The sequence below is a fragment of the Megascapheus bottae genome, chromosome 17, assembly GCF_031878675.1.
Source record: "Megascapheus bottae isolate mThoBot1 chromosome 17, mThoBot2.hap1, whole genome shotgun sequence".
NCBI classification, from domain to species: Eukaryota; Metazoa; Chordata; class Mammalia; order Rodentia; family Geomyidae; genus Megascapheus; species Megascapheus bottae.
In genome coordinates this window covers 10235387-10262718 of record NC_143525.1, presented here as the reverse complement: position 1 = coordinate 10262718, position 27332 = coordinate 10235387, and the positions used below count along the sequence as shown (strand labels likewise).

General features: G+C 49.7%; 1 protein-coding gene across 2 annotated transcripts; it reads left to right on the top strand.

Moving 5' to 3' along the window:
• Positions 1–254: 254 nt before the first annotated feature.
• Positions 255–27227, top strand: Pmp22 (peripheral myelin protein 22). Of its 2 annotated transcripts, none has more exons than XM_090349567.1 (5): positions 255–416; positions 4833–4946; positions 6786–6885; positions 19565–19705; positions 25921–27227. In XM_090349567.1, exons 2-5 carry the CDS (start codon positions 4869–4871, stop codon positions 26082–26084), a joined length of 483 nt encoding a protein of 160 aa, XP_090205693.1. In that variant the 5' UTR covers positions 255–416; positions 4833–4868; the 3' UTR covers positions 26085–27227. The 2 variants fall into 2 exon arrangements, with proteins under 2 accessions (XP_090205693.1, XP_090205692.1); XM_090349566.1 differs by lacking the exon at positions 255–416 and adding an exon at positions 3100–3278.
• Positions 27228–27332: the final 105 nt, after the last annotated feature.

Genomic DNA, 27332 nt, shown 5'->3' with positions numbered 1-27332 from the left:
TTTCCCACACAACAAAACCTCTTTGCCCAGTGAATTCCAGGCTCTCCTTTCCCTGCAGGGGGGCAGGGGGGGGGTGGAGAGAAGGGGCACTGGGGAAATCATTCCATCATGGAAAGTATACAAAGCCAGACACTGTCTCTTTAAATAGTAGAAGATGAGAACCTCTCAGGCCACCATGACATATCCCAGCATTGGACCAGCCCCTGAATAAACTGGAAAGACGCCTGGTCTGGCTTCATTTACAAGAAGTCACACCAGGGAACAGCTGTCTGGGGGAGCCTGGTTGGAGGCAGAAGGCTTTGAGTCTACTGGCTGTGGGTCTCTGGCTGCACTTGGGGAGGGCCTCACCTCCACCATCCTTTCCATTTGCCTGCAAAGAAATCCGTGTGGAAGAAGGGGTTACGCCGTGTGGCCTGGTGAGTTTTGTTGGCAAATGATGCCTCTGGCTGGTGTGTGTGTATGTAATGGATGAGAGAATCAGAAGACTTTGTACATCTTGTTTAAGAGGATATAGATGCCAGCTGGGTGGGAGAGAGGAGGGGGTTCTAGGGGCTTCTGCCATGAGAAGCAGTGGTGTGGGCCCTGCTTGAGGGATCCTGGTAAGCAGGTGCTACTTCCACCTGTGGCCTTGGGGTGTGGCCACATCTGCTTGGCGTTGTGCCAAACCTTACCTCTCTGTTACTGGGAATAAGAGGCTGTGGAGAAGAATGGAGGGGTTCATCTCTCTGTCAGTCTCGGGTGTGGTTCCAAGTGGGGTGATTATTGCTTAAAATATTGTGTTCCAAAAAAAATAATAAAGGAAGCCCAAGCTCTGTATTTACAATGTCTGTACTTTTCTAGATTTAGATTGCAACTCATTAAAACGTTAACTTAGAAAACAGAAAGGGAGCCAAGCCCTGGTGGTTCACGCCTCGTAATCTTGGCTTACTCAGGAGGTTGAGTGCTGAGGATCCTGATTGGAAGCCATTCCTGGCAGACAAATCCAAGAGAGTTGTCTCTGCAATTAACCAGCAAATCTCAGGGAGTGGAGATATGGCTTGAGTAGCCCAATGTCAGCTTTGAGTGCAAAAAGCTGAGCATGAGGCCCTGAGTTCAAATCCCAGTACCGAACCCCATTCCCTCCAAATCAGTCAAACAAACCAACAAAACAAACAATAAAAACAGAAAGGGGAACAATTCTGAATTAAATGTTAATATTTGGAAACTGGATGGATAGCAAATACATAAATATGGACTCCCTAAATAAATTGGAATGCCATAAAACTAGGCAATAATATTTGGAAACATTTTACCCTGTACAATGACTCACACCATCAGAGAAAGCAGTTTTTTCTTCTTTAGTCAGCCTCTTGGCATGCATTGTTATGAAGCTAAATCTCAAATTATAAACTGTTTTTAGGGTGGAGGCAGCCAGGTCTACCTTGAAGGTTTGATGTGAAAGCTTTGATGGAAGAGTTTAATTCTAATGTCAGTTTGGGGACTAGCTATTTGTTTGTTTTTGGCAGTATTGGGGATTGAATTCAGAGCCTCACACTTGTTAGGCAGCACACACACACACACACACACACACACACCCCTTTGCTTTTAGTTTGCTTTTTCATTTAGATCTTGCCCAGGTACATTCTAACCACCATCTTCCTATCTCTGACTTGCATGCAGCTGAGATTACAAATATGAGCTGCCACATCTCTGAGCTCTTAGAGATCACAGAGCACACCTCCTAAGACAGACTTCCTAAGCATTCCATCATACTGCATCTTGCTCCATGCAGGGTGGTCGGTTCCTGGTGAAGCAAGCCCCTGGCACACACTGGGTTGTTATTACAGAGTTCATAGGTTTATTTTCCATCTGGTGAGACTTTTTAAAAGTCTTTTTAAAAAAATTTTGTTCTCTGGCTTTTTTTTTTGTAACTTTATGCTTTCCACCCCATTTACTTTTTTTTTACTTTAAAGAATACGAATATACAATCAGCTAAAATGGCAACTACCTTCCAACAGTGATGTAATATGAAAATTTTGAGGTCAGTTAGGATGACAGACAGGGTGTGATAAAATAGTACAATGGAAGGTGGTGGTGGTGTGTGTGTGTGTGTGTGTAGTGCTACAATTAATGGGCAGGGGGACGTTTGAAGATCTACACATTCACATTCCTGTTCTCAGCTGTGCACATCAGGCTGGCTTTCCAGTATCCAGCTCCCCCACAGCTGTGCCCAGCCAGGAAGGGCTCCTGGCTGGCCAGTCTCTGAGATGGGGGGCAGACCTATACTCCAGACCGCTATGAATCAGCTGATTTCCCTGGCTGTTCTTCACCCCCACCTCAAGTGACCACTTCCCTCACCCTCCATGCCTTCCGCCAGGATACCAGCCAAGGCTGGGAGCCAAGCCAGGCTGCCTTAGGCAAACTCTGCCTGGAACTTATTCTGTCCTAGTCTGCTTTTGCCTTGGCTAGGAGAAGCCATTCCCCGGGGATTGCTGTTCTTCCTCGGCTAGGCTCTGGCGTCTGCCTCTCCTTCTCCTGCAAGCAGAGTCTGTTAGCTAGGAACAGACTCTGCTGGAACTCCAGGAACCCTAGGAAACCTGCACACTCGCGCCCGGTACAGACATTGATAATGGGTGGCGCAGGCATGGCCAGCTAAAATGACAGGGCAGGGCAAACTAGCCAGGACCCGAGAAAGGGCACCGGGATTCAGCCTCAACCCCCGGCAGGGCATGGGCGGAGTACGCACCAGCGCGCCCCGAAGCTCAGCGCTGCGCCCGCGCTGCGCCCACGTCCCGCCGGACCAGGTCTGGCAGGAACCCAAGGGGTTCCTCTGGCTCCGAGGGGCTGGGGTAGGAGGGGCGGAGGAGATAGGGAGAGGGAGGGGAGAAGGGGTGGGGGGAGCTCTAGTTGTGAGCAAAAGTAGTCCAGTCGTGGCAGTTTTGCCTAGATCGGTTTTTTCCTTGGCGCACTTAGGACCTGGTAGGTGTCCCCGCTGGCCCTCCCTCCCTCCCCCCCCCACCGCGCCCTCCCTCCCTCCCTCCGGCCCCCTCTGCTCCCGGAGTCCCGCCCTCCCGCACACGCTGACCCTGGGACACACCCAAAGGCGGCGACGCCAACAGGGCGTCGTTCCTGTTAAAGGGGAACGCGGCGAGCCTCCCACTGCCCCCTCGCCTGGAGCGCGCGCAGCCCCGCCGCACCGCCGTCTTCGGGGACTCCGGACGCGTAGCGGACGCACCCCGAGTGTGTGACCCAGACCACTCCGATCCGGGGGGTGGGAGACAGCTGTTCACTTCTGGGCTGTAAGTAATTCGATGGGCAGAGTGGAGGAGATGGAGGAGAAACGCGGGCATTTTCCGTCGAGGATGGCGTGGCCGGGGGATTCCCCCCACCAGCCGCCCAGTCACCAGCGCGGAGACCCCGGCCTCATTTCGTGCCGCCGGGGCTGGGGGGGGGGGTGCACCTTAACGAGTGCTTCCTGCTCAGTCCTCCAGATCGGGGTGGTGGTGCTGGTGGTACTCGGGAGGAGGAGAGGGCGGGACAGCCGGGGATCCCCAGGTCTGGGATCCTCCAGGTCCCCTAGATCTGAGCCACCCGCTGGCTTGCCTTCCCCGCGCTCCCGGCCGCCGGGCGCCGTCGGATTCCACCGCCCCCCCCCCCGCCCCCAGCCATCCGCAAACCTCGCCCGCCTCTCCAGCGCCGTCCGGGGTCTCTCTGAACGTGCTGTGCAGCTGGAGGACTAAATTGAAGTTGCGTGGGAATGGATACTTTAAAAACGAACCCCCACGTCTGTCCGGCTTAAGTGCCTAAGACTTTAAGAAGAAATTGGCTATCAGCTGTGATTAGCGGGAATGAAAGCTGTCCCGGGCGCTTTCCTCCCAGCACATCTCCGCCCTACGGCTCCAGTGTCCCCGGTGCGCCCCGGGCTGGAAGGGAGGCTGGCTCGGGTCTCCATGGGGGCTCCGCCCCCCATCAGGCCGATGGTTTGGGGGTCACCCGGCCGCGGACGCGTCCCCGCCCCACCCCCAGGGGCTGCTTCCCCGGGAAGGCAGCCGGGCGGCGATGGGCGGGAAGCGGGGTGGGGGGTGGGAGTGGTCCCGGGCCACACTCGGGGCTCTGCCGCCGCCGCCGCCGCCGCCGCCGCCGGGGTGTATGCCCGGCCACCCCGGGGACAGGAGGCTCCCCACGCCGGTCAAAGTGGGTGCAAAGTTGGAGGCGCACTGAAGGAACGCAGCGCGCACTGGGGTGTGGGAAAGCCGAGCTCCCCGCGGCGCCCCGGCTCCCTGCGGGCCGCGGGCGGCTCCAGGCGTCCCGCCAGGATCTGGGCTCCGCAGGGCTGGGAATTCGCCATCGCCACCCCGAGGTCCGGGAGAGCGTGGCTTTTCTCTTCCCCCTTCCCAAACCCGGCTTGTCCTGGGGAGGAGGAGGCGGGTGGGGTGGGGTGGAGTGGGGTGGGGGGGTATGCGCCTCGGGAGAGCAATGGCGCCCTCGAAGCTCTCTCAGGATCGATTTGGAAACTCCTGTCCCGGCCCTGTTCGCCCCGGGGTGATTTTAGACGTGCGCCCCCCTCTTGTTTTGTTCCCAAAGCAAGCGTTGTTGGGCCCCCGCCGGCCTCGGGGCGGGGGATCCCGCGGTCGGCTGCCGCCCCCTCCCGGCGCTGGGGCGCTGGGCGCGGGAGGGCGGGCGCCGGGCGCTGGGCCCGCCCGGGCGGTGCGCCGTGTTCCGCTAGCCCGGGACGCGTCCCGCCCTCCCCGCATCCCTCCCTCCGCCGCGGCCCCCGCGCTGCGCCCGCCGGCCTGGGCGCAAGGGCGCCCGCTCAGTTCCGGCTCTCTCTCTCTCCTCTCCTCGGAGCGCAGGCCGGGACTCGCTGAGCTCTACTCGCCGCCGCCACCATGCTGCTCCTGTTGCTGGGGATCATCGTGCTCCACGTCGCCGTGCTCGTGCTGCTGTTCGTCTCCACCATCGTCAGCGTGAGTGCTGGGAAGGCAACCCCAGGCCCCCGGGAGGGCGGGTGCCATGGGGCGACCCCGCCCCAGGCTCCCGGTCCCCGGCTTCCACCAGGCCTGGACACAAAGGTCCTCAGGTCCCGCTGAGGCTTTATATTTCTTCAATTGACAAAATAATTAGTTCCAGGAAAGACTCATCTCCAATTAACACCCCCCCCCCAAAAAAAAAGCTGGAAGTGGAGTTGTGGTTCAGTAGTAGAGTGCCAGCCTTGAAGAAAAGGAGGCACAGGGATCAGGCTCTGAGTTCAAGCTTTTGCACTTTCTAGCTATTTGCCTTTAAATTTTTTTTCCTTCCTTGCTTCCTTGCTTGCTTGCTTCCTTCCTTCCTTCCTTCCTTCCTTCCTTCCTTCCTTCCTTCCTTCCTTCCCTCTCTCCCTCCTTCCTTCCTTCTTTCCTATCTTCCTTTTTTCTTCTTTAACTGGAACAGCTCCTGGATGCAAGTTCACACTGGAATATGTTAGTTTATCCACCTGGACCTCTGTTGAACTCTGTTTAGCCCAGGTAATTTCAAGGCCCATCCGCAGGTCTTCCAGTCTTCATTTGATAAATTCTTTCACTATTTAGGCTTCCTCCATGTAGCCCTGTTGGGGACATGAAGTGTAGTGTATTTTATAAAGATACTGGTTTCCTCTTCAAGGTGTAGGTCAGATAGCGGAGTTCTGAAACACCCTTTTAGAAATTGAAACTGGAAACCGAGAATTGTCTTTTCTGGAAGAGGCTGGCTTTCTGAAATAACCATAGTGCTATGATAGACAAGTCTCCACTGAGTGAAATAACTACTTACAAAATGATCAGTTTTGAACTTTGTGTGTGTGTGTGTGTGTGTGTGTGTGTGTGTGTGTTTACGTGTACTAGGGCTTGAACTAAGGGCCTGGGCACCGTGCCTTAGTTTTTTCACTCAAGTCTGGCTCTCTGCCACCTGAGCCACAGCTCCACTTCTGGCTTCTTGGTGGTTAATCGGAGATAAATGTCTCATAGACTTTCTGCCTGGGCTGATCAGAGCTAGCCCGAGTAGCTAAAATTATAGGTGGGAGGCACCAACACCTAGCTTTTACACTTACTTTCTTACAGACGAAGATGATCACCTAGTCAGACACACTTATGTACTGTTGGCTTTAATGTCTTAATATAAGGCAGTGTGGCAGCATGATTTTCTGGTTTATGTGAGAAATAATTAGGTTGCAGATTTGTGAATTCTCTGATCATTTACAAGCTTTTTTGCAAGATCTTGATGGTGCTTGATGCCAATCTTGTTACACCCGTAGGAATTAGGAGTAGGGAAGTAGCTTAAAGAAGTGATGACTTGAGAATGAGAGCTAGAGAAGTGAATGAGGGGTGTCCTGGATGAGCTGGTAGCTTCTAGTGTGTGTGTGTGTGTGTGTGTGTGTGTGTGTGTGTGTGTGTGTGTGTATGATCAAGAATTCTGGGGCTTGAACTCAGGGCCCAGTGGTGCTGTCCCTTAGGTTTTTCACTCAAGGCTGGCATTCTACCACCTGAGCCACGGCTCCACTTCTGACTTTCTGTTTTGGTGGTTAATTGGAGATAAAAGTCCCATGAATTTTCCTGCCCCAGCTGGCTTTAAACCTCTGTCCAGCCATCCCAGGCTCCTGAGTAGCATGAGTCACAGGCTTGAGAGCCTTGCCTGGGAGATGCTGCCTTTGTGCAGTGCTGAGCCAGGCAGGAATGGGCGGGGCAGGCAGATGGATGGGACTGCTGTGTGCCGTCCTGCACACATCATCCTCCCTCTCCCACCTGTTACCCCTCACTGCCTCCAGTGACTTGACACGGTCTCCTTCTTTCTAGCAATGGCTGGTGGGTAACGGACACGCCACGGATCTCTGGCAGAACTGTAGCACGTCTTCCTCTGGGACTGTCCAGCACTGCTTCTCGTCATCAGCGAGTGGTGAGACTGCCTCTCTCCTTCACAGTTGCTCCTTAGGTGCTGTTCTCTCAGTCCAGATCTGGGAGAACCGGTTCTTGGAAGTCCTAAGCTCTCCTGGCCATTGCTGGTGAGCAGTGGCATGTCATACACAGCCACGAATCTAAGATGAAAAGATGGAAGTCACTGTGTCAGAAGGGAAGGGTGGGGGGAGAGAGAGAGAGAGAGAGAGAGAAGCAAAGCAACCAGAAATGCCTTGCCGATCATATATTGTAATGTTTTGTTGTGTGTATGTGTGTGAGTAAAGCCATGTGCCCAGGTGGACAGTACATGCGGTTCATAGCTGAGTCTGAAGCAGGTTGCAGTGGGATGTGTCATCTCATGGGCACTACTGGCTTGGTGGCTGTGTCTATCCAGGCATGTCCTGCCTTCTCTCGCTGCCTGGATGGTAGGGCTGTCCTGAGATGACCCAGCTAATTTGGGGTTCTCCAGGGACCTCACTTTCCCTCCCCCATCTTGAGTTTTGTGCTGTCACTTTGCGTCCCAGCCCTAAATACTTCCCATGCTGCAGGATGGGGACATTGAAACTATTTGCAAAACCCTAAGCCGAGTGTGGAGCTCTTCACTCAGAAGACTGCATTTCTCCTCTGTTCTCAGTGTGTCCTAGGGACATTGGAATCCGGGTTTACTGAAGGTCATGAAGGGGTGGCTAGCTAGAAACACCCAACTTCCCCCGCCCTCCTTCCCCCATCACTTGGAGGGGGAAAAATGTTCAACAAGGAAGCTTGTGTCTTTTTGTACACAGAACTCTGTAAGGTGTTCTGCTTTGATAGTTGGATATAGATTGGTTCTCAATCACCCAGGTTAGGGCCGAGGACCCCCCACTTAAAGGCCTTAGACCACCCCCCACCCCAAGAGTCTGACTCAACTTGGTCTGAGTTTCAGAGGATGAAGCCTTAGCATGGGAGGGGGAGTAGTGACATCATGGGTTTCAAAGGCCAATGTACTACAGTGTTTCTGCACTTTCTCGTGGATCTGGTGGTTTTGATATGGATGCTGCCCTCGGGGAGAGGAGGAGCTGGTGGTAGAATGGCCCCTGGCTATGGCTTTATGTCTCCTTAATTTCCTGGTTGGACTTTTTCTCCTATAGGCTGTGTACTCAAGGATAGTGCTTGAAGTATTGCAAGCAAAATATCTTCAGGAGAAATAGGAACCACTAACTGGGTGCTGGTGAGTCACAGCTGTCACCCTGGCTTAGGAGGCGGAGATGTGAGGATCAAAGTTAGAAGCTAGTTCTGAGCAGAAAAGTCCATGATATTCTTATCTTCAATTAGACACTAAAAAAGCCAGAAATGGATCTTTGGCTCCAGTGGTAGAACCCCAGCTCTGAGGGTCAAAGCCAAGAGAGTGTGCAAGGCCCTGGGTTCAAGCCTCAGGACCAAGACAAAAAAAAGAAAAAAAAAGAAAAAGAAGTCACTAGCATAGTCACTTGGTAATTCCAAAGGAAAGGAATAAAAAAGACAAACTCATTTTTACTGTTTTTGATGCTAGTCCTGGGGCTTGAACTCAGGGGCCTGGGCACTGTCCCTGAACTTTTCTTCTCAAGGCTAGTGTTCTACCATTGAAGCCCCAGCTCCACTTCCGGCTTGGAATTTTGATCCTCAGATCTCAGCCTCCTGAGTAGCTAGGATTTCCAGTACCTGGTTGTGGGTGGGGGGACAGGGAAGGAAAAGCCCTGCTGGACATATCTTCTTCCCAGTATGTGAGATGCACTCATTTAAAACCATCCTTGTGGTGGTGGCATGGTGGATTGGAAGCCAAGTAAATGAAATACTCATGAGTGCCCAAGAATGTGATGGTAGTGCTGTCCCCAAGGCCACGTGATGGCTGGTCCCCCAAGCCACAGCATCTGGTGGTTTCTCCCCCTTCTGGGTCTGGCAGAAGTTCCCTGCAGACTCAGTATGTAAAGAATCTGCGTGCTCACCCCTGACCCCTGGTGGTCACAGGTGGTATGTCACTCTACTGGAATGGCATCTATGGGCCCTGTCTCCTCCAAGTGGCCACTGGCCAAGGAGGGGTTGGCAGGGAGTCCTTAGGCCCGGAAGGGAACAGTTTTGGCAGGCGTGTTAAAACCAGGGTGAGTTGCAGCTGAAAAGAGGAGGCAGAGAATTTGCTAAACTGTGGGCAGACTGCCTGCATGAAGGCCTGTGGCCTGTTCCTGACTTGGGCGCTGGGCCTTCCGGTGTCCAGGCTGGCCCTCACGATGCTGGCGTGTTATTCAGAGGACACCTTGGGTATCCCCACTCGCTCCTTGTGTGCACGCTTATTTTCTGGGGGTGACTTTGAAGTATGGCCCTCTGCAGATCTACCTGGTTGATGTTCATGTTTCCAGAGTGTCCCTTCACCGCCTCATCTCTCTTCTTGGCTGTCAGTGGAAGGGCATTTTTAAGGGTCACAGAACGACCTGGGGGGTATTTCCACTCGGACTCCATTTTAAGGTAGGTGCTTCCATTTCAACCTCTGCACTGGAATTCACTCTGCTGACGTGGGCCTCCCTTCTGAGCATGTGAGCTTCAGCTTCAGCTCAGGGGGCGGAGTCCTGGGGAAGTCCTCTGTGGCTTTTTGATGATCCCTTGGTACACGACGATGACGATGAGATAATGAATAATAGGAAGTGTTTATTAAAGGATCAGGCTGCTTCCATGCATGCAGACAGAAGTCATTTTCCTGGTCACTGTTCTTGGGAGGTTAGAAGCTAACTTTTGAAGTGATCAACTGTCATTTCTTTGTGTGTGTTTGCTGGTATGAGGGCTTACACTTGGGGTCTTTTACCTGGCACTCTCCTAATTGAGCCATACCTCTATCCCAGCTTTTTGCTTATTAATTAGAGATAATAGTCTCCCACACACTTTCTTTTTCCTTTTTTGGTCCTTTGGATCTCCGCTTCCTGGGTGTCCAGAACTGCAGGCATGAGCCCCTGTGCCTGGCAAAAGTAATTTGTTACTTACGTTGGTTTCTGTAGGCTCTGTGAATTTCTTTTTAATTGAATGGAGATTGTATTTATATATTTTTGTGGTAGTGGAGCTTGGAGTTGGGGTTTTGCATTCTCGCTTAGCTCCTGGCTGGCGCTCTACCATTTGAGCCATGTCCTCCAGGTCTTGTATTGAGGCTGACCTCAAACGCACGAGCTCAAGCTGTCTTCCACCCATAGAAGCTGGGACTACAGGTGTGCACTCCAGAGCTGGCTGTGATCTGCTGTGTTCTTTTGAAAGGTCTTGATTTCTTGTGGGCTGTCTTCTGGCATGAACTTGCAGGCAGCTTGATATCTGTATACTGTAGAGTTCCACGATACAGCCTAGGGGCTCCCAAGCCATCTCTTGGTACTGGAAGTGGTGTTTGGTGTCTTACGAGTACTTTCTCACTCTCCTCCCCCCTCTACAAATATTTGCCTTCTGTGTGGCCCTGCCTGCAGGCAGAGGTGAAGGCCTTGATGCTTTCACAGTGCCTCAGGACAGTGTATGTGCACCCAGCAACCCATCTCCATCCTTGACTATGCCCAGGCTCACCGAGGACTTGGCTAAGTTTGGCAGGCTGAATCACTCAGGGTAAAGTCGAGGGTCAGATGACCAGGAAGTGGGGGCAGGCAGACTGCACTAGAGTTCAGGGAGGAAGTGGAAGGGAAGTCTCCAGTGGGCGGTGGAATCTGACCCATCCTCTGAAGGACTGACCGGATTTAAGGGAGGACAGGCAAGGGCGAGGATTGTACAATACCACACAGAGAGAGTTCTTGATAGGATCAGGATGGGCTGTGTGGAATACATCTTCAAGTGGCAGTGGCTACGTTCTTGTCTTTTAAAAAAAGTCAGTAGGCAGCCCAAGAGAGGAATGCTGGTGCCTTGAAATTGCCACCAAACTTTTGGGTTTGGCTTTATCCTCATAGATCAAAAGGCTGCTAGAGCTCCAACCCCCTCATTAATCGACTAAGCAGTTGGCAGGAAGACAGAATGAATCCCATTCCCTGTGGTTGGTCCTCTGTGATTTAGTTGGAATCACATTAGATGCAGGGTGGTTTTTGTTATTGTTGTTCTTATGAAACCAGTGTTGGGGCTTAAACTCAGGGCCTGGGTGCTGTCCCTCTGGCTTTTTGATGGTTCACAGGGGATAAGAGTCTCATAGACTTATTTTTTTCTGCTTGGATTGGCTTTAAAACTGTGCCCCTCAGATCTCAGCCCTCTGAATAGCTAGGGTTATAGGTGTGAGGCACCAGCTGAAAGCATCCCAATCTATTGACGTCATTCCATTTCCGTTTAAAGGAGTGTCTTCGACTAAGGCTACACCACATTTGTTTCCATCTTTTACTGGAACGACCATACCCATGCATTCTTGTAGATCTGGAGTTTTTGATATGGATGCTGCCTTCTGGGAGAGGAGGAGCTGGTGGTTCAATGGCCCCTGGCTATGGCTTTATTTGGCTGTAGTTTCCTGGTTGGACACCCCCCCCCCACACACACACCCATAGGCTCTGTACTTTAGGATAGTGTTTGAGGCATTGTAAACAAAGTATTTTCTGGAAAAATAGGAACCATCATAGCTGTCATCCTGGCTCAAGAGGCTGAGATGTGAGGATGGAAGTTAGAAGCCAGTCCTGGGCAGAAAAGTCCATGAGATTCTTATCTTCAATTAGCCACTACAATAAGCTAAAAATGGAGCTGTGGCTCAAGTGGTAGAGACTCCCACAGCCACCTGTGTCTTCCTCCCCCAGTCTATCCTTCCCCATTTCTGTTGCCTTCCTGAACCCCAGCAATGTCACCAGCATCTGGAGACTTGCCTTTCCTGCCAATCCTTTCTGTCTAAGTTTATCTCCTCATTTTCCAGAGGTCCTGCGGTGGCAGCTTCTGGGTCTGCTTGGATCCTCTCCTCTTTCCTGGGGCTCCGTTTTCATGTTGAATGCAGGGTGATTTTTTTGAAGCATCCTGTCACTTCTGATTTTTCCAATCTGTCAGGTCTTCACCCTGTGGGTCAGAATCATTAATAAGGCCCATGGGAATCTACTGAAGAGTCTCTTCCTCTTTCTTCTCCTTCCTCTGGGATTCTGTCCTGTACTCTTGGTTGTGTCTGTCTGTCTGTCTGTCTGTCTGTCTGTCTGTCTGTCTGTGTATCTGCTTGTCTCTCTGTCTCTCCCTTCCTCCCTCCCTCCCTCCCCCCATCTCTCTCATCTATTCTTTACTTTTTTCAGTTTAGTGGAAGTGGTGGGGGGGGTCATGTCAGCCTGGATCGCGATCCTCCTATTTTACACTTCTGTCATAGTTGGGGTGATAGTTGTGCCACCATGTTGGGCTTTTCTCTGTTGAGAGATGGGGAGCTCTCAAACCTCTGGCTAGGGCTAGCCTGGAACCTTGACCGTCCCCACTGCAGCCTCTCACAGAGCTGGAATGATAGCCGTGAACCCTTGTGCCCAGCTGTTGGTTGAGATGAAGGCCTCTGGAAGTCCTTTCTGAGCTGTCCCTGGCATAGGTGGGATCACAGGCGTGAGCTGTCTCACTCGGCCCTTCCCGATCCTCTTCCAGAGCTAGTCATTGTAGACGTACCACGTGCCACAGGCTTTCGCAGGCTCTGAGGATACCAGAATGAATAAAGACTTCAGCCCTCTGAGTAGCTGGGGTTGTAAATGTGAGCCACCAGCATCTGGTGGATGATCTTGGCTATTCCAAGCTGGAGGAACCGTCCAGAAGTGTTCATGAGGCATGCGCTTTCTTGTCCCCTCAACTCCCCTTTGTGGTGTGGATCTACAGCAGAGACTGAGATTAGGGCAGCTAGGTGGCACTGGTGTCTGATGGGTAGAATAGCCTGCCCCTGCCCTGACCTTGCCCTGACCTTGCCCTAGCCTTGCGCTGGCCCTGTGGCTGGGTCTTCTTAGCCTTCGAGAACCTTCATAAAACAGAGGTCAAACGACAGCTTGTGTTTACTGGCCCTAGATCCTATGCCTGTTCCTGCTCACGAGGCCCTCTTTCGTTTCCAGGCAAAGGAGCGGGGCAGTAAGCTTCTTATTTTGAGTGTGAGTTATCTTCAATGTTTACATTTTCCCTTTTGGAAAGAAGAGCTATGTCCTTCCCCAAAGCATGACAGGAATATGGAGAGCTCTCTGTTTTGTTTCCAGAGCCAGCTTTGGCCTGCTGGCTACAGGAGGGTGGATTGGGATCTAGGCCAGCCATCCATTCTGGGCCTTTCCTTTCCATTCTCAATGACAACAACAGACTCACCACATTTGATAGGTGGTGGGTAGCATGGGTGCACCGCTTAGCTGGGAGAGAGAGAGAAGATGACTGTGGTTGCTCTTGGAGCCTTTGGTGGGGGCTTGTTTCTGCCTCTGCCTCTGCTTCTGCCTCTGCTTCTGCCTCTGTGTGCAAGGCAATCTCGGGCTCCACTGCAGGGGTGGCCCTGGCATCTTGGCAGGGGCTCCTTACCATTTCCTTGTCTGTGGCTGGGTTTTGGGGTCAGACTTCAGCAGACACAGGGAGCTCCTCTGCAGTTATGGGTTCCTGTTTTGCAATTTAGGATTTCTGTGGCTCCTTGAACCAACCCATAATTTCTACTTGAGTGATGGCTCTTGGTTTTACCAGCCTTCCTGAGAGACCAAAGGTCTGGCCTCCTGGCCAGCAAGGGAAGTGGTGAGACTCAACATTATGGTATCAACAGATGCCAGAATGCAGAAGTTGTTCAGGCCTATCTCAGAACCATTTGCCCTTTGAACTTTCTCATTCTTATTTTTGCTTTTTATCGATTGATTTATCTTTTGCTGGTCCTGGGGCTTGAACTCAGGGCGTGGGATCTGTCCCTGAGCCTCTTTGTGCTCAAGGCTAGTGTTCAACCACTTGACCCACAGTACCACTTGTGGCTTTTTTTTTTTCTTGCAGACATACCTGCTCAGGCTGGCTTTGAACTGTGATCATCTCAGGTCTCAGTCTCCTGAGTAGGATGATAGCTGGGAGAAAGGGGAGGGGGGTGGAGGGGAGGTGGAAGAGAGCGTAGGACTGAATTGCTAGGGTCTAGTGGGAAGGATAATTGGGGTTACCTGTGAAGAGTTCGAAGCAAGGAACGCGGAATGATTTGATTTCCAACAGCTCCTGTTGGCTGTTTTGTGGAAAATGAATTCTGAGGTGGGTGCTGGTGGCTTATGCCTGTGATCTTGGCTACTCAGGGGGCTGAGATCTGAGGACTGAATTTCAAAGCCAGGGAAGAGGTGTGGCTCAAGGTGGAGAGCTCCAAACTTGAGTGAAAAAGCCAGGTGAGAGCATGAGGCCCCAAGTTCAAGGCCCAGTACCAGCATGGAAAAAAGAAAATGAAGCTTTTGTCCCTGTAAGTGAAGATTATGGTTCCCTCTTCTCTTCTGCTGGTGACTTCTCCCTTCTTCCAGCGGCTTCTCTTGCTGAGAGACTGAGCTTCTGGGATTCTTATGTCTCTGAACAGGCTCTGCCTTTAACATCACAGGCTCCACTGAGGCAGGTTCCTTGGATTCTCCAGTAGCAAAAGGAATGCTGAGGCAGGGCAAAGAATCGGAGCCTGCCTATTGCATGCATGCCAGGGCTTCTGTGGGCATTCTGGGCACAATGGTGGCACATGGAGGGGGTAGCATGGAGGAATCACCAGGAAGTGGCCTGTAAGCTGGGAATTGGGCATGGCATTGGAAATGACGGAATTCCATGGGCTGAGGGAGCTGGAAGGGGCTTTGTGCTTGAGGAAGGGCAGTGGTGTGCTGTGATTGCTGGAGTGGAGATAGTGCTGTTTCTGGAGAGAGAGAGAGAGAGAGAGAGAGAGAGAGAGAGAGAGAGAGAGAGAGAGAGAGAGAGAGAGAGAGAGAGAGAGAGAGAGAGTGTGTGTGTGTGTGTGTGTGTACCAGTACTGAGTCTTGAGCTCTGTCCCTTAGCTTCTTTTGCTCAAGACTGGTGCTTTATCACTTGAGCCAAACTTCCTCTTCTGGCTTTCTGGTGGTTAATAGAACAAGAGTCTTATAGATTCTTCTGCCTGGGCTGGCTTTGTGATCCTTATAGCTCAACCTTCTGAATAGCTAGGATCATAGGCGTGAGCCACTGGAGCTGTGGCTCAAGTCGTAGAGCACCAGTCTTGAGTGAAAAAGTCAAGTGAGAGCATGAGGTCCTGAGTTTAAGTCCAAAGGACTAATTAAAAAAAAAAAAGAAGGCTGGGAATGTGGCTTAGTGGTAGAGTGCTTGCCTAGTGTGCATGAAGCCCTGGGTTTGATTCCTCAGTATCAAATAAACATCAGAAACCCTGAGTGATGCTGTGGCTCAAGTGGTGAAGTGCTATCCTTGAGCAAAAGAAGCTCAGGGACAGTACCCAGGTCCTGAGTTCAAGCCCTGGGACTGGCAAAGAACAAAAAGAAAGAAAAGAAAAGAAACTAGTTTGCATAATGTCTTAGCTGGTTTGTACAGGCTGTGCATGTCCTATTCAGAATACTTAGACTAAGAAGTGTAGCATATTGATGATTCTTTTTAGACATTGGAATGTTTTGCATAAATGATGAAATATTTCGGGGGATGGTACTCAAGTCTGAATGTGGGATTCATTTACATAGACATTTTGTGTGTCTAGCTTGAAAGTTGTTTTAGACAACATCGTTAGTACATCTGAATTTTGATTGTCACCTGCCACTTCAGATCAGAGGTAGAGTCCCCCCCCCTCCCTGGGGCAAAGTCTTGGTTTGGGAACATTTTGGATTTTGGATTTGGGAATGAGAGGTGTTCACCTTACATCATGTTTAGCCAGAATACCTTGACTGGAAGGTTCTTCCTACCCTTGGAGCCACATGCATTCTTTAGTCCCCATCCGTACTTTTTTATTCTAGCTAAAAGATATCCATAACAGCTAGTTTGAGGAGCTTCCCTGTTCAGCATCCCCTTGTGTTCTGGACTTGATTGGCTGGCTTCCTGCAGGCAGAGTTAGCGTGAAACACCTTCACAACTCCCACCTGGGACTGGAGGCATGGGACTGGAGGCATGGCTCAGCTGGTACAGCACCTGCCTCCCAGCAGAAGGCCCTGAGTTCAAATCTCAGTGGCCCACATGGGCTCTAGGCCTGTTGGGCTGGTGGGCAAAATTTAAGGGCAAAGGCCACATTGTTCAGGATGGAGGCCTCTTGGAAACTTAGCTGTTTCTGGAGTAGCCTTCACAGCCGGGAATGAGGGAAAGAGCACTTTTTGTGTGATGACAGTGGCTGGCAGCGCCCTACTTCCCAGTGTGTGTAGGGGTGTCCTGTGATTTTGAAAATAGCCTAGCAGTATGCAGATGGGGAGGCGATGACTCTTCTCTTTGGGACCAGCCCTCCTCTGATAGCCTTTTTCATCGCATTCTGCCTTCTGACCAACCTTTCTTTCCGTTGCTACACAACCTGTTCTCTTGAGTCAGATTTGAGTCCCATTCTCCCAGTAAGACTGGAGGTAAGAGAGAGAGAGGGGAATGCTAACAATGAAAGAACAAAGAAGGCGGGTGCAGGTAGCTTACACCTGTAATCCTAGCTACTCAGGGGCTGAGATCTGAGGATTGGGGTTCAAAGACAGCCCAGGCAGGAGAGTTCATGAGACTTATCTCCAATTAACCACCAGGGGGGGGGGGGAACCAACAAACCAACAAAAACAGAAGCGGTGCTGTAGCACAAAGTAGTAGATCATTAGCCTTGAATGAAAAAGGTCAGGAACAGTGGTCAGGCCCTGAGTTCAAACCTCACAGAACAAAGGAAGGAATGGAGGGAGGGAAGAAAAAAGGAAGGAAGGAGGAAGAGAGGGATGGAGGGAGAAAGGAAGGTAGGAGTGAAGGAAGACATAGATGAATGGTTTGCTCTTTCTGAGCTCACTAGGCTTAGACTCTATTCTAAGAATACAACAGAGAAGGCAGGCATTATTTGCTTCACTGCCCAGCTGCCCCTAGCCAGGACCCTGACTTTGAAGGTAGCTTTAATCATAGTGCAAGTCAGATCTCAGCTTATCTGTTGATGTAGGAGCCTGGGCCTTTGTAGCCACAGCCTTCATCCGAAAGCTGTCAGCAGCCCCTGAGTTGTCAGGCTCATTGGAACAGTAAGTCTGCCATGAGCTTCAGGGTTGTTCATTCCAGGATTCAGACACAAGGTCAAGGATTGGTTTAGAGCACAAATATTTACCAGGTAGCCAGTCTGTGGTAGGCTGAGCCAGGCCTCAGCACGGGCTCTGCCTAAGTGGGTGCAGGCATGGTGACTCTGTGGAGGACTGGGGGGCTTTCAGGTTTGCCACTTGGAATGTTGGCCTTTGTAGTACGTTTCATCTGTGTTGTTCTACATTCATCTCTATAACACAGGTTCTGTGTACAACCCATACAAAACAGATTTGCAACCAACAGCCTTCCCCCTTGCATTTGCTTTCTCTCTACTCTCAGAATCACTTTTGGCTTCTGGCCAAGAACATTGGATGAAAAGAGATCCCTTTTCTCTGGGCCTGTCAAAGTTCAGTCCTGCTCTTGGGAGTGCTGTACTTTAGAGGTTTACAACCCTCACATATTATTATTATTATCTGCCAGCCTTTTTTTTTCTTGTACCCTCTTAGATTGGTTTTAAATGTTCAGTTACTTCGCAGAGTTGCCCTTGAGTATGTGTGTGTGTGACTGGAGGGGGTCTGTTATTGTTTCCTGTTCTCTCAATAGCAAAGCCTCAGGATGGCACATGACCCTTTAAACATCTTTTTATTTCCTGATGCACTAAAGAAAGAAGAGAGAAGCAGAAAATGTGAGAGCGGAGAGAGCAGTCAACTGGGCCTGGGTCAGTCAACAAAGCTCTTACGAGCATCCAAAAATTTGTTTCAGTATAATGGAGCCAGATGAATCGATCTCTCTGGTTTCTTCCACCTCCTAGACACCTCCAGCTTGCATCTGGAAAAATTATAGAGGAGGCAACTAATAAGTAACATAAAAAACCTGAAAACTGTACCTCCAGCCACTTGCAAACTAAAGTAGCTTTATATTATTCACGCATTAGTGATAGTTTGAAATATTCCTTATCTGTAATGTTTGAGATCAGAAGTAGATTTAAATATATTTTGGTAATTGTAGAATATTTGTGTATACATGACTTAGAGTGGGGATAAGACCTAAATCTAATTTATTCATTTAGTTATTATTATCTTTCTTTTTTTGTTGGTACTGGGACTTGTACTTCAGCCTTGAGCTTTAACTCAGCTTTTCTACCATTTGAGCAATGTCTCTAGTCCAGCTTTTTGCTGGTTAATTGGACATGAAGTTTCAGACTTTTCTGCTTGGGCCCAGTCCTCAGATTGCAGCCTCCTGAGTAACTGGGATGACAGAAATTGAGCTTTTATTTATATTTTATATATACCTTCTATACATAGCCTGAAGATAATTTTATATATCATGTTCAATAATTGTGGGCATGAAAGTTATACGTGTTGTGGAGTTTTTCACTTGAGACATTTTCTTGGCTCAGAGTTGCCAGTTCTGGAGCTTGAACTCAGGGCCTGGGTACTGTTCCTGAGCTCTTCTTTTTGTTTTGTTTTGTTTTTGCACATGGGCACATGGCTAGCACTCGACTGCTTAAGCCACAGCTCCATTTCCAGCTTTTTGGTGATTAATTGGAGGTAAGAGTCCCATGGATTTTTCTGCCTGGGCTGGCTTTGAAACACAATCCTCAAGTCTCAGCCTTCTGAGTAGCTAGGATTATAGGCATGAACCACTGGGGCCTGGCTTCTTTACTTTTTTTTGCTCAAGGCTGGTGTACTGCCACTTGAGCCACAGATCCATTCTTTGGTTGTGACTTTTTGTTTGTTTGAGACAGAGTCTTGCTACGGAACTCAAACTGGCCTTGACCTCATTATCCTCCAGCTGCTACCTCCATCACGGAGATTATAGGCATATATCCCCATGCTCAGTCAATATGTACTTTTGAACCATTGCACATGGGCCAGTTTCTGAAGTGACTGGGCAGAATCCTTCCTCTTTTCTGCAGGGAGGGGAGGGTCTGCCAGTGCCCACTTAGGTGGGAGAATTGCAGCTTAGTTAGGTGGACACCGTGGACTTTCTCTGGTGTGGTCCTCAGATTATTTCCTCCTCCTCCTTGCAAATGACAATTCATTTGCAGCAGTCAGTGAATTGGGCTGTTTCCTCCTGGCTTGAGTTTCAGTTGGAAGTGTGGAGATGTGATAGAGGACTGGGCATGGATCAAGGTGAGAATGTGAAAATCATGGCAATATGACTGACTGAAAGCAGCTCTGTACTGGGTCCAAAGACCAGGGTTCTGACTGACCAAGAAAGCCTTGTGTGGGTGGCTCATGCCTGTCATGCTAGCTACTCAGAATGATGAAATCTGAGGATCAAGATTCCAAGCTAGTCTGGCCAGAAAAACTTGAGAGATGCTATTTCCAATAAACTAGCCAAAAAGAAAAAGAAAATACCAGACTGAAAGAGTGGTTCAACTGGTAGAGTACCAGTCATTAGGAGAAAAAAAATCACAAAAGCACAAGACACTAAATTCAAGCCTGGTAGCAGCATGAAACAAAACCCACTTGCCTGAGTTCTTCCAGGAAAGGACTTCCTCTTCTGGTAGGATGGTATCTGTGAGCTGTCAGCCTCCCTGGGCCCCGAACTCCTCATGGCAGGCCATTCCCCTAGCCCTGCCTGGTTTTCTTAACCAAGTGCCTCTTTTCTTCCCCCAGGATGGCTGCAGTCTGTCCAGGCCACCATGATCCTGTCTATCATCTACAGCGTCATATCTCTGTTCGTATTCTTCTGCCAGCTCTTTACCCTCGCCAAAGGAGGCCGTTTTTACATCACCGGATTCTTCCAAATCCTTGCCAGTGAGTTGCATGAGGGAAAGTCCATTAGGGGTTTGAAAGTCTGGCCATTTGCATAAGGTACAATGTGCTTATGCGTGCATGCACGTGCCTATCTGAACTTGGGGACTCTCCCCATGTATTCTCTGTGGAATAATGTACCGATGGAAGAATCTTGGGGGCTCTGAATGATAGGTCTCCATCAGGCCAGACTTTTTATTACTGGCAGGGGAGCCATTGTCCAGATGGTAAGGTCCTGAGGAGCCACTACCAGTCCTAAAGGCTGTTTCCTCTAGGTGGTTCTGCCCTGTGAAACCATCCAGCTTCAGGGTGGAAAGTTTGCCTGTGAGGTGCGCAAGGCTAAAAAGGTTTTCCTCAAGCACATGGCTTTGACCTGTGGGTGCTGATGATGTAGGACAAATCCTCACACTCCTCTCCCCGACCCCTAGATTCCTTGGATTTTCCTTTCCTCTTGTGTCTTCTACACTTTTCCTCTTCCCTCTTGCGTGGTGCGCCATTGTTTTCAACGATGGAATGGTGACAGCTCAGACACACACAAAAAGCCTCCTTCCTGTCTTCCTTACACTGCCTCAGACAGTTCTTCACAGGCAGAGGCTAGAGCTCTAGAAGCTTCTGTCTGTTACAGAGAGAGACATCTTCCAACCCTGACATTAGACTGTTCGCCATCTAGCATCCTTGGCTCTTAAGGCTTTGTCTGGTGACTCCCAGTTGATGGAGACAGCAGGCTATTGGACAGAAGAAAGGGGCAGTTAGCATGATGGATCTGGGAGTCTAAATTCACAAATCACAAACCCTATGGTCCTGGGTTCGAAAGCAGCCATTAGTGGCTTAGAAGCAGTCCACGTGATCTTAGGATGGGTTATTGTACACAGAAAGACAAACTGTGGTGATGCCTTTTACCAGAAGCCAGGAAGAGTGCCTCATTCCTGGAACAAGGAAATATACCTTAGAACCCTTGGCTCCAAATGTTTAAATACCATATTTCACTACTCATAGTTTAGAGTTGAAAACCCAAGTCGGTTTGTTCATACCTAGTGGTTCTCCTCGTGATCTCACTGCCCGCTTTGTGAGACCACCTGATTGTGCAGATACACCATTGCGGGGCACAAGAAAAGCACAGCTATCCATCCAGAGGAAATGGTTCAATAGTGCCAGGAATCTGTGGCTCCTGCCTGCACTCCTAGATACTCAGGAGGCTGAGATCTGAGGATCACAGTTTGAGGTCAGCCCAGGCAGGAAAATTTGTGAGACTTATCTCCAATTAACCACCAGAAACCGTAAGTGGAGCTGGGGTTTAAGTGGTAGACTGCTATCCTTGAGCAAAATCCAAAGCTAAGGGCTAGCATCTAGGTCCTGGGTTCAAGCCTCAGGGCTGGCACCCACATGCGTATGCAAAAATGCAAATAGCAAATCAAATGGTGATCTTGTGCCTATTGTATCAGTGAATGTACCCTCAAGATAAATTAGACTTAGGAGCCACCGTTTCCAGGGTTCTATCGATGTTGAATACATCTACAGCGGCAGAGCAAAGTCTCTGTGGAGGAGAGACAAAGAGCCAGCCTCTTAGAGTCACTGCCCTTCTGGCCTCCTCCTGCCAGGCTTCACCAGTGACCCGGGGAAGAGGTCAGTGTGAGATGAAGGCATTTGATTATTGAACCAACCCCACACAGGAGAGGAGCTTAGTCAAGTCCCTCATTCTAATTGTTCAGACCCCGTGGCAGTTTCCAATGAGCATTCTAGAGATCTAGGGTTCACCAGGTATTTATATTGAACTGTGTAAATTTATCATTTTACTGATGGATACACTGAAACCAAGAGAGTGTCAGTGATGGCCAGAATTGAGGGGGTCCATTTCCTTCTACGCCATATAGGCTGATACAGTAGTTTCTTCCTACATAGAGAGCCACAGGATCTAGCCAGAACTTTTAAGGAATACAAAATTCTGTCCTTTCTGGGATCCATCATGGCTGTGACTTATCACAGAGGTTGAACTCCAATTGTGTTTGTCATTCTGAAGTTTCCGAGCACGGTGAACTCACTTCTATGATAGAGCTAGTGCCATCAGAACAACTCAGCCGAGCGTATGGGCCTGGGAAGAATTAAAGTCACTGTGGAAGAGACTTTAGAAGAGACAGCATATTCCTCTTCAGTACTCCTGTTGAGATATTCCTGCTTTTAATTCTATGAAAATGTCTTTTTTGGGGGGGATTTGAACTCGTGGCCTCATAATCACTAGGCAGGTGCTCTTCCACTTCAGATACATTTCTAGCCCTTCTATTTTTAGCTTTTTTTTCACATAGGGATTCTGATTTTTTGCTGAGACCAGTCTTTCATGAAGATTCTCCCATCACTGCCTCCTCATTAGCTGAGATTATAAGCATGTTCCACCAAACCCAACCAATCTATAAATGTCTTTTTTAAGTGACATCATTCTAGGGGAAAACTTAGAAAGTTCAGAGATGAGAACCGTTTGGCTGTGAGTCTACTATGTGTTCAGATAGGTCAGCCAGACACTCTTAGATGCAGAGATCTTCTGGGTACTACTAAGTCATTCTCGTTTCACCCCCACATGCTTCTCTGAACTCAGAGCAAATATTTTAGACTTGTGCCACAAAAATCCCTCTGGATTTAAAGGCATGCGTCTCCTTTCCCCCTTAGAAAATCTAGCTCCATATCTCTCACCAGGCCTCATTTTCAGTTACAATTTTGTCATCTGAATGATCTCTATTTCAACAGCAAGTTATCTGGAGTTGGAAATGTTCAAGTCCAATAGAGGCTGACTAAGTAGTAAGAATATTCTGTGCTGTACTTGTTGATTCCAGTCCAGAGGCTCTATGTTGGTCTCCTGAGATCTTCAGGTTTCTAGAACATTCATCTAAATTGGACTGTTTGCTGCTGAGTCTTTCTATTAAAGCTGAGAAGTAAGAATTAGGTACTTAGAGTTAATATTTAGAGACTTCCCTGCAAGCCACTACAGCATTAGTGGGCCTCTATCTGGGTTTGGCCAGCTGTGAGTGTCTGGCAATGATTCAGTCCTGAGCAGGGCTCCCAAATGGGATGTCTGATTTCCATCCACCTTCGAATCACACAGAGCAGGGAGGGTCAGGGTACTTTCATTAACCTCTCCTGAAAATGCATTTGTTCTAAAAGCCCTGCATCTCCATCTCTATTGATCTGTCTCAGTCAGAGCAATAGAGCAAACTGGAAAGGTGAGACTCAGTCAGGAGTCTCCTTGTATCTTTTCTGTTCTCCTGAACCCTAGCGACTTTGCACTTGGCCCTATTGCCTGGGACCACAGTTACCCAGCATCCACTGGGTGAATGGAGCTGTCTTCTAGGCCTGGCCTGAAGAGCTCAATGTTAAGTACCCAGATCAGTGAAAGCACGTGACTGTGTTATCTGTAGGGATTTCTTGCTGTGCTTTCTTCTGGTATAGCCCACCAGGGTGAGGGCAAAGGTAGCGCCTGTCTGGCAATGGGCAGTTCCTCATCTGGGAAACAGGGATATGACTCTCACACTCAGATATGGGATCAGAATACAGCTCCTCCAAGAAGGAGGTTGAGAAGAATCGCAGAGGGGGTTCGCTGTCTGTGAAGAAGGCCCTAGAAGACCTCACAGGGAAATGGGGCCAGTTTCAGGGTTGCACCAACCAGCTCCCAAACCTGGATGCATGCCAGAGTGACCAGGAAACAGCTATTGCACGGAGCTCTCCAGAGGGGGAGTATTTTTTAAGTGTCCCCAACGTATTCTGATGTAGAGTGAGGGTTGAAAAGCATTGAACTGGAGGGGGATGCCTTTGCATTGTCTTTTGAAAGACCCTAAACCCAAGAAACACATGATCATGGGGCTGGCTCTGTATGAACTGGAGGAGCAATGACATGGCAAGGCAGGGCTGTGATTGAGGGCAAAACAGACAGCACCTAATCCAGCAGTCAAGAGCCCCACTCCTCAGCCACCAGCTTTCAGAAGATTCTGGGTTCTGTCACCCAGCTGAAGTTGCTGTTACAAAGCATCTGCTTTTGCAAAGGGCTTTTGCGAGACTGTTCAGGGGCCTGCTGTGAGCCCAGCCATCCTGAGATAGGCACACATGCTTGAAACTTGCATACCCAGCCACCTTTGCATTGTCTACCTTGGCTTATTGGCTTTCTATACAAAGCTGAGATGCACTGCCAGACTCAGGGGGCCCACTCAAGGCCAGAGCATGGGTGTCTCATCTAGGGGCCTGATTGGACACCAGGCTGTGTGTTAGCTCCTTGCCTGTCCCTTGGGGACCCTGATGATGCATCTCTTCCGGCTGTTTGCTGAGAAGGTGAGTCACAGCAAGGAGGAGGAGGAGTTGGCTTGGGACAGGGGGGCACTGGTGTCCTTAAATGAGAGACTGGGTGCAAGCAGAGGGTACTCAGTCTGAGTCATTCCTGCATTCGAGGGCACATCTGTTTCTTGGAGCAACAGCAATGCATCCTGTAAAACATCCGTGCCCTTACAATGGTAGTCAGAAAGTGTATTTCTTCACTTGGTCTTTGTGAGCACCGGAGCTCAGAATGTTATAACAGTGGAGTGTAGAGTCAGTCATTTCTGAGGTTCTACCAAGGTGACTCAGACCACTGGCCATGTCCTGTCCTTTCTGCCTTCTTGTTAGCACCATGCATTTTCCCTAAGATCCTGTCTTTATTAACTAGATGACGACTTCACTTTGTTCTGTTCTGTGAGATTGGAGGGAGGAGTCTCACCATGTAGCTCAGGCTGGCCTCGAACTCTGACATCTTCCTGTCTCAGCCCCCTGAGTGCTAGGGTTACAGGGCACACCATGACTCCTAGCTTAATTTTATAGTGGTGCTGGGGTGAAACCTAGAACCTTGAACATGGTAGACAAGTGCTCTCCTTCTAAGTTCTCCACCTCTACCCCTTCCCCAACCAGCCCTTAATACGTCTTAAAAAGCAAGGAGTACTTTGGAAAGGTGAGAGTGCCAGGAAGCATGGCTGGACCTCAAGTCCAGTCTCAAATATTTCCCAGCAGCAACTTATTGCAGTTTTCCTCCAAATAGCAACCTACCAGCCATTTTCTGTAGATAGCAGCAGGTCCTGGATCCCAGGACCTGGATCTCCTGTTGTTCTAAGACTATTATGTGGCTTTTCCACAGGGAACAAGATGAGTGGGTGCTGTCTCTGTTGTGAGTTGCAGACCCACCATCCTATCAGAGTGGCTGGTGTGACACAGTCCCACTTCTGCACTTTGTTCGAACAAAGTTACAGTGTCCGAAGTGACAGTAGCCCAAATAGCAGTGAGGTTAAATGGTAGGTGGTCCAGGCATGATCAGCTCTGGAAACACACGCGTCCCACGCGGCCTTCTGGGTGTATAATAGAGTCTCTCAGAGCTGTTCAAAGACCCTGTTTTCAGGAGGGAACAGACAGGCTTTGTGTGTGGCTCCACGATGGGCTGTTGATATCACCAGACCCCTCCCTGTGAAGGGACACTGACTGTCACGTGGACTTGCTTTCCATTTTCCTCACCAAGGGGCAGCCTCAGTGGGCCAGGGAGGGTCTGCCCTTGGTGTAACTAATGTTCTGTTTGCTGCGTGGGGCTTCAGGGCCAAGGGGAATAGATAGGCTCCCTTTGACCATCTTCTCCCTTGGAAACTTTGCTTCCTCTCCTTTTCTTCCTCTTTTCCTTCCCTCCCATTTCTGCTGCAGATAGTCTGTCCAGCAGGGCCTGTAGGCATCTTTCATGGGGGTAACACTGACCAGGGGAACCATAGCTCCCAACCCCCATTCCTTGGTCTGCATAGAGCCTAACATCTCTTCCATATGAGGTCTCCATGTCAGTTCCACTTCCATTGGTTTCAGGTCATGCCACTGCCCATCCAGGCGTTTGTGAAAGGAGATCAACAAGCCTAGCTGAATATCCACTGGCCACCTTTGTATAGTTTGGGTATTGCTAATAATGAAGTGGAATAAAGGGATGGAATGGAATGGAATAGAATGGGGGTAGAAATCATGTCAGGGTCACTCAGAGGTCATGGCTCAGGTGGCTGGAGTGTGGAAGCGGGAGGCAGCCTTATTTTCCCATGGTTTTTCCATAGACTTCTCAGGGTTGAACCCAGAAGCAGGTTCCTTCCGGGGTTAGCGATGTGCTTCCTGCTCAGCGTAGTCCCTGGGGAAGCTGTGAAGGGTGACCCACGGGGAACCTGCTCACCCACTGTTGCTGTCCTCCTCCCCAGGTCTGTGTGTGATGAGCGCGGCCGCCATCTACACGGTGAGACACTCGGAGTGGCACGTCAACACCGACTACTCCTACGGCTTTGCCTACATCCTGGCCTGGGTGGCCTTCCCGCTGGCCCTGCTCAGCGGGGTCATCTATGTGATCTTGCGGAAACGCGAATGAGGTGCCTCCACAGGGATGGAGGCTCTGAGCGCGAGCAGGGAGAGAGGGGAGGAGGAAACAGAAACCAACCACCCAAATCCGAGCTAGCCCCAAACTCCATCTCAAAGCCAAACGAAACCCAAAGCCATTGAGAAGGTGTGGTGGGGGGGCAGGGGAGGGGGGGACCGGGCTTTGCTGTCGATTGAAGATGTATATAATATCTACGGTTTATAAAACCTATTTATAACACTTTTTACATACGTGTACATAGTATTGTTTGCTTTGTGTGTTGACCATCAACCTTTGTGTTGAATCCTAAAGGTGTAGCTAAGGAACTTTTACATCCTAACCGTATTATCAAGCTCAGTATTGTTTTTTTGTTTTCCAATCTCTTATTTTTTGCCCAGAAATAAACTCCACCTTACCTTTCCCCCTTTCATCTGAAAGAAAATACCTCCCTCTCACCCGAGCCTATAGTAAACCAGGTGTGAGGGTCTCACCAAAGTCTTATATTGTATGTCACGGGGCACGGTATTCATTACCTAAATCTCATTTTGGGGTCCCCAGCACCCAACCAAATGCCCAGACTGGAGCCCTCGACAGAAACTCGGCTTGTGGCTTTGAGATTTGCCCTTCCCGGCAGAATAGCTCGGTCACGCATCTAAAAAGAGAAGTCATGGGTGTCAAGAAATCTGTGAAATGGTGCTATGGGTTTACCATTCCTTATTCTCACTAATCCTCTAAACGACTCACTGGAAATTCAATTAACCATCTTATCGCAGAAAAGCAGAATGGGGACATGCAGAATGCTGCCTTGTGTAAGTGACATAACTGCTTTTATACCCAGCTAGGCTGCTTCTGTTACTATCATGAGTATATCTTCAAGTCCTGATAACTTCCGTATGTTGCTTAACGGTCAGAGCACCAGGACAAGTGTCTAGGCCCTCGGGACCCTTGAGATCCCTGTCTTGGCTGGGTCTAGAATGTTCTGTGGCTTCAAGGACTGTCTGGCGATGACTTCTCTTGGCCACCAACTGTAGATGTATATACGGTGCCTTGTGATGCTAAGACTCCAGACCTTTATCTGCTGTTGCTTTTGCTTTTTCTGATTTTATACCAACTGTGTGGACTAAGATGCATGGAAATAAACATCAGAGTAACTCACTGATCTTTCTTTGTTTTTTTTGTTGTTGTTGTTGGTGTTGTATTTATTTTTAGTGGGACCTGGGTGGGGACACAAGGTGAGCCGACGGGGCTTTGATAGGAAAC